Source organism: Solanum pennellii, chromosome 2, assembly GCF_001406875.1.
Source record: "Solanum pennellii chromosome 2, SPENNV200".
Taxonomy (NCBI): domain Eukaryota; kingdom Viridiplantae; phylum Streptophyta; class Magnoliopsida; order Solanales; family Solanaceae; genus Solanum; species Solanum pennellii.
In genome coordinates this window covers 33,383,225-33,390,357 of record NC_028638.1, presented here as the reverse complement: position 1 = coordinate 33,390,357, position 7,133 = coordinate 33,383,225, and the positions used below count along the sequence as shown (strand labels likewise).

The 7,133-nt window shown below is 35.0% G+C and overlaps 1 protein-coding gene across 1 annotated transcript; it reads left to right on the top strand.

The window, feature by feature from the left end:
• Positions 1–515: 515 nt before the first annotated feature.
• On the top strand, positions 516–5,530 carry LOC107009905. Its single transcript, XM_027914175.1, has 4 exons — positions 516–560; positions 594–1,538; positions 2,634–2,926; positions 5,411–5,530. The coding sequence occupies exons 2-4, from the start codon at positions 611–613 to the stop codon at positions 5,528–5,530; spliced, it is 1,341 nt and encodes a 446-aa protein (XP_027769976.1). The 5' UTR covers positions 516–560; positions 594–610.
• The last annotated feature ends 1,603 nt before the right edge of the window (positions 5,531–7,133 follow it).

Sequence of the window (7,133 nt, the reverse complement as noted above, 5' to 3'; positions counted from 1 at the left end):
CCCCCCCCCCCATTTTTTTTTAAAATATTTAAAAAACTAGCCGTTTAGATCCGTTGGGGAAACAGCTAGTGCCCCTCCCCCCAACGGATTTATGCCCCTTTTTGTGTTCCCCCCTACCACCCCCTACTTTTAAAGCTTTATTTTAAACCCTCAAGTTATTATAATTACACTTCAACCCATTTTTAATACTATAAATACACCTATCCTCTACTATTTCTTACAAAATCATCTATTCTCATTTCTCTCATCTATTTACTATATCCTATCAACTCTCAACTCTCAAGTGTCAATCTTAATTTCTATTAAATTTTAATTCTCATATTATTAGAATCCATATATTTCAATTTTCAATTCAAAATTTTCATATTATATCAATAAATATAATTATATTATCTCATATTTGTTATCAAGTATTGGTTGGAGACTTGGAGTTACAAATTACAAGTTACAACAAATCACAAGCTTCAACAATCGGTTTAACGTCTGCTATTAACACAAACGTTTGGTGCATTCGTTTCATAATATTTATATTTTATTATTCGTCTTTACTTTTGTGTTATTATTATTTTTATATTACACTTTATATATATATATATATATAAAATTAAGTATGAGTTCTAGCAAAAAAAATAGCGGTAAAGGAAAAGAGAAAGCACAAGATAACGAAGAAAGTAGACTTTTTAAATTATTTAATTTTGGTAAAAAAAATAGTAAAGAAAAAAAGAGTAGTAAAAGTGGTGGTACTTCATCTAAATCAACGAGTAGAGTTAGATTTAACATAAATGATTCTACTTATGTTGATGATACTCCTTATAATATTGATTCAAATGTTCAACTCGATCACGAAAGTTTAGAACGACGTTATGGTAATATTAATCCTAATGTTGATGAAAATTCAGGTGAAGAAGTAGAAGCTGATTTGGGAGAAGAGGAGTTAGATGAAACACCTACTAGTCCGGTGACAGAAGTTCCAAATGAGACTATCAATTTACCGGAGCAAAATTTTGGACATCCACCCCTTATACCTCCCACAAGGGAGAAGGTGAAGTATCAACGACCTAAAACTTCTATTGTGTGGCAATTTATGACTTTTGATAAAGAAAATAGTGTTGCTATTTGTAATAAGTGTAAGCAACCTTTTAAACATAAACAAGGTGGGGGTCAAGGTGGAACGGGGGGATTAAATAGACATTTGTTATCTTGTGTGCCGATTCAATATAAAGAAGCTAAAGCATTAGCCAATAGAAAAAAGGGAATTTCAATTAATGAATTAGATATTACCGGTAATGCATCGATAGGGGCTTCTAACATGGTTCAAGGAACATTAGATCCTTTTAACCCCACTGGTCCAATAACACAACATAAATATAATAAGGAATTAGATCGGGAAAATTTAGCTAAAATGGTTTCTGTTTGTGGTTTGCCTTATAGTTTTCCTTCAAATCCCGGTTTTGTTGAATATATTCAACAAACATATAATCCGGATTATAAAGGCTTTTCAAGAAATACTGTTAAAACTGATGTTTTTGAATATCAAGGTAAACATTGTCAATTTCTTCGTTGTCTATTTAGCATATTAGATAGTAGAGTGTCTATAACTTCGGACATGGGTCGTAGTGTTAATGGAATGATTATTTAACTATTACTGCACATTGGATTGATCATAATTGGAATTTGCAAAAAAGAATTATAAGTTATGAACTATGTATAGAGAAAAAAGCTGGTGCATAGTTAGCTTCAAATATTTTAAGTGTTTTAGATTATTACATGATTATAGATAAAATAATGTCTGTCGCATTAGATAATGCATCTAATAATACAAATGCTGCTAACATGTTAAAAGTTAGATTATGTCCAATTGACAATAAAGTTTTTCATGTTTGATGTGTTGCACATATATTAAATTTAGTTGTACAAGATGGTATTTCATTATTTGATTGTGGTAGCTTAAAAGTTGAATATGTTGTTACCTGGATTTTTCATACAAACAATGCTTCTAGAATTAGGGAATTTAATGAGCGTTGTTCACTATGTGAATTGTCACCTAGAAAAATTCCAAAACATATTAAAACAAGGTGGAATTCTCTTTACGAAATGCCTTCGGTTGCTTATAAATACAGAAGACCCATATAAATGGTTTTTAATGCTCATAATGCTGACCCATTAGATAGAATTTGTGATGAAGATTGGGAAGAAACTAAAGAACTATTACAATTTTTAAGAATATTTTATGATGCTACTACCATGTTTTCGGGAATTTATTATCCTACTATTTCATCCGTATTAATAAATATTTGTGCTCTTTCAATTCAAATTTGTAAATATAAAAAAATAGATAAATTTAGAGTTGCAATTGAAGGTATAATTGAAAAATTTTAAAAATATTTTTTTCCTATTCCTCAATTTTTTTAACGGCTACTTTACTTCATCCTGCTTATAAATTACAAGGTTCGAAGGCCTTGTCGACACTTTTTATGAAACTTTAGAAATTTTACCAGAAGAAATTCCAAATTGTCAAGCGTGTAAGTCTAGCATAAAAATAGAAGCAAAAGTTTTGTATGAAAAATATAGAACTACTGAAAATTTTCAAGGAGAAGTTGGTCAAACTTCTAATGTTGAGATTGATTTGTCAGTTCCAATTTCATGTTATATGCGAGGTTTTCTTGGTCTTAATTCTACTAACCGTGATGATTTTGAAGAATATCTTAATAAATCTTTAGAAAACATGGAAATCAAAGATGGCAAAGAAGATTTATTAGGATGGTGGAGTAGGCGAAGCGATGCATTTCAAACTTTGAGCAAAATGGTTCGTGATGTTCTAGCTATTCAAGCTTCATCAGTTGCATCGGAGGCTGCTTTCAGTGCGGCAAGGTTTCAAATCGGTGATCATAGACATTCATTGGCGGAAGACAGTTTGGAAACAACAGTTTTATTTAGAGACTGGTGCAATGCCGAAATGAGGAATAACAATTTGCCAAAGTTAAGTAAAAAACAAGCAAGTTGGATCAAAACACAAATTGAATGCAGTGATGATGAATTAGAGGCACAAGAATTTCTAACAAGTTTGCCAACACCGGAGGATATCACCATCGATATGATGCGACAATTAGAATTAAATTTTAAAGGAGAAAACAGATATTTTTAGATTACATTCGAGAACTAATTGAAACAGAACCCTTCCTAGAAGGTGGCTGCGTAAAATTAGTTACTCATCTAATATCTGTAACAAATATTAGTTTTACGTATGAGAACTTATTGAAACAGAACCATTCCTAGAAGGTGGCTGCGTAGATTAGTTGCTCCACTAATATTTGTTAATTGTAAGTTGTAACTTCTAAGTTCTATTGAATAAATTTGAAGGTTTAAACTTTTGTTCAAGTTTTTTTTATACAATTATTGTTTTGCATTTTAATTTTAATATATACAATTAAATATATGTACTAATGTACTAAACTAATTTTAAAATTCTTAATTTAAAGTTTACAATTTACATTACTTTGAAATATTTCAATTACAAATTTAAACTTCTCAAATTTGAAATTTAAAACTTTAAAGTTGAAACTTGAAATTTGAAACATGAATCTTACAATTTGAAAATTGAAACTTTAAATTTGAAAATTTATTTTGATATTTGAAAATCAAAAATTAAATTTAAAAATTATTAGCTAAAGACGTATCAATTCAATAAAAATATATAAATATTTTTTAAAAAAAATAATCCCCCGTCCCATGCCATCCCGTCCCCCCAAATCACATCCCATCCCGTATATATAGTTGGACGGGATGGGACTTATTTTTGTCCCCCCAATCCCGGTCCCGTGTCAAATCCCCTCTCCCCGTCCCCCGTCCCGTCCCGTCCCCCTTCGTTCCGTCCCCCAGTCCGCTTCCCCGTCCTCTTGCCAGCCCTACACGCCACCCAAATCAACTCTTGATGCATCACATTACACCACAAAACCTTGAGTAGCCTCTGGTAAGGTCAAAATTGGAGTCGTAGTCAACCTCTTTATCAACTTTTGAAAGCTTTTCTCACAAGTTTCAGACCAATGAAACTTAAGTTTCTTCTTGATCAGTTTAGTCAACGAAGATGAGATAGACGAAAACCGCTGAACAAATATTCTACAGTAACTAGCCAAACCCAAGAAACTCTATATATCTGTTGGAGAAGTGGGTCTAAGCCAACTCTAGACTGCTTCTATCTTTTTGGGTATCACTGCTAATCCCATCACCGGAAACTATGTGGCCCAAGAATCCCACTGACTTAAGCCAAAACTCACACTTGGAGAACTTGGCTAGTTCCTTATCTTTGAAAGTCTATAGAACTATCCTGAGGTGACTAGCATGATCATCTTCATTCCTTGAATAGATTAGTATGTCACGATAACAAAAATATCTAAATAAGGTTTGAAGACTCTATTCATGAGATCCATGAATGTGTAGGCGCATTGGTCAGACCAAAGGACATGACCAAAAACTCATAATTTTTAAGTAATGGTAGATTGATTTGAGATCAATTTTATTAGAACTAGGAAACACCCTGAAGCTGGTCGAAAAAATCATCTTTTCTTAGAGAAGGATACTTATTCTTTATGGTAACCGTATTCTATTGGTGGTAGTCTATACACATCCTAAGGGAACCATCATTCTATCTCACAAACAAGACAATAGCTCCCCAATCTGAGACACTTGGTCAAATAAAAACATTATCTAACAGATCTCTCAGTTGTTCTTTCAACTCTTTTAACTCTACTGGTGCAATTTTATATGGAAATATAGAGATAGGACAAGTATCTGGGATGATGTCTATGCCGAAGTCTATTTCTCTCTCAGGAGGGACTCAGGGTCGATCATCAAGAAAAACTTTAGGGAACTCTTTAACTATAGGAACTGACTGAAGGAGAGTTACCTCAACCCTATAGTCATTAAATCGGACTAAGTGATAGATATACCCCTTTGAGACTAACTTTCTCTCCTTAAGGTGCGAAATGAAACAACCCTTAGGCACATTTGAACTACTACTCCACTCTATAACTGACTCATTAGGAATCTGAAGCATGACAACTCGAGTTCTACAGTCTATTGATGCATAACAGGCATGTAATCAGTCCATACCTAGAATGACATCAAAATATACCATGTCTAACTCCACTAGGTCAGCCATGGTGTTCTCTGATTGATAGAAATAGGAAAATCACTATAGACTCTTCTGCTAGAATAGACTCCCCTAGAAACACAGAAGGGTTCACAAAGTTTTTCCGGAAGAATCTCAAACTGATTTGCAGCATAAGGGGTTACAAAAGATAAACTTGCTCCTGGTTCAAACAAATCATAAGCATCAAAAATAAAGACTTTGATCATACCCGTGACAATATCTGGCGAGTTCTCTTGCTCTTGGCGGCTAGTTATTGCATAGATGCAGTTTACTCCTCAGCCTGTGCTGAAAGTAGCTCTTGTAGGTGTAGCTTGTCTGGCAGAGAAACTGATGAAGATTGAGCTCTATTGCCCGTATTTCCACCAAGTTGCTTCTTCTTAGGACACTCTCTGATAAAGTGACCCTCTTGACCTCACTTGAAGCAACCTGACTGTCCATGACGATAGTTACCGGCATGTTTTCGACCAAAACCTACCACATGCAGGAGCGTCCTTGTGTCATACTATCTTGGGACTGGGCTATTCTAGCCTTGAAGTTCTGCGAATTTTGTCCATTATACTCACCTTTGTATCTGGGTGCAAGTGCACTAGAAGATGCTACTACATCTCCCTTTAGTTTCTAGAAATTGTGGCCGACAAGAACCACCGTTATGCTGCCCAGACTAATTTTGATTTATGGCTTTCTTATTCCTGTACTTCTCTCTGTCCCTTAGCTTCTCTTCTCAACTTGCTGCACATAGACCATCAATCGGGATATGTCCATGTCACCAATAAGCATTACAACGCTACCCTCTTTACTAGATGCAGGACCCATAGCAGTAACAAACAAACTCATTATGCTCCTCATAACCTTAACAATCTCACGAACATAACGAGACAATTGGGTGAACTTCAACCCATAATCATGAACACTCAAAGAGTTTTTTTTAGAGTAAGGAACTCTCGTATCTTGGCCTCTTTCAGTTCTTGAGGAAAGAAATGCCCCAAGAAAGCCTCTTTGAAACAAGCCCAACTTAGATATGGTGCATTCTCATCTTTGCCCTCCTTTCACAGGTCGAACCAAGTCCTAGCCACATTCTTCAATTGGTATGCAGCTAGCTCAACTCTCTCAACACCAATGGCATGCATCACATCGAATATCTTCTTCAACTCTGCCACAAAGTTTTTCGGATCCTCAGAAGTTCTCGAATAGATGAAACTGGGAGGATTCATTCTTTAGGAATTCACGAATCCTCGAGGTATCAACCTCTTCTTGTCAAACTCCTTTTGCTTGCCCGACTTGGTTGGTCACCGCTTGGCAGCCTCACGGAACTCATCATGGTAACTTCCCCTTGGGGTTGAACTTCAGATACATTGTCTTGTTATTGAGGCTCAACATTTCTCCTAGCTGGCAATCTTATGATGCTCTTTGTGGAGGCATAGTTATCTGAAACACGCGCAAGCACGAATTAGAGAGAGACTTTTAGAGATAAACTCTAACACACATAAAAAAAATATTAAAAAAGTAAGGAATTCCTAAATGTTGTATCCTCCTAATCATATATGTGGATTGCTTCACAGCGATGACTAAGACTCTACAAACATGACTTCATAGACTCCCTATGACTCTTGAATTCTGGGCCATGATACAAAGTTTTCCAAGCCCCAAGCCTACTCCCTGGATGTGGCTGACACTCAATGACCATTGCTGATCTTGAGCGAACCCTTGGTCTGTCTTACTTAACTCAACGGAAGACTCCACTTAACTCAATTATAAAATTAAGAAAAATTCTCAAGAGAAATACATAAAATATAATAGTCTGGCCAAAATTGCAGTGAAGTCTCATTATTTACAAATGAAATGGAAAAACCAAAACTAACACTATGTGTCTATGAAGCCTCTACAAACACTAAATGAATGTTGGGAAAAACCCAACAACATTCTACAATGAAAAGACTGAAAGCGATAAAGGAGTCCTCCAGATGCAAGGAGGGTCATAACTGAC

Excerpts from the sequence above, each read along its gene's own strand:
- LOC107009905 (XM_027914175.1), top strand. The coding sequence starts at position 611 with ATGAGTTCTAGCAAAAAAAATAGCGGTAAAGGAAAAGAGAAAGCACAA. Across the intron at positions 1,539-2,633 it reads TGATGTTTTTGAATATCAAG|TTCCAATTTCATGTTATATG; the intron begins GTAAACATTGTC and ends TTGATTTGTCAG. Across the intron at positions 2,927-5,410 it reads AAGACAGTTTGGAAACAACA|ATGCAGTTTACTCCTCAGCC; the intron begins GTTTTATTTAGA and ends GTTATTGCATAG.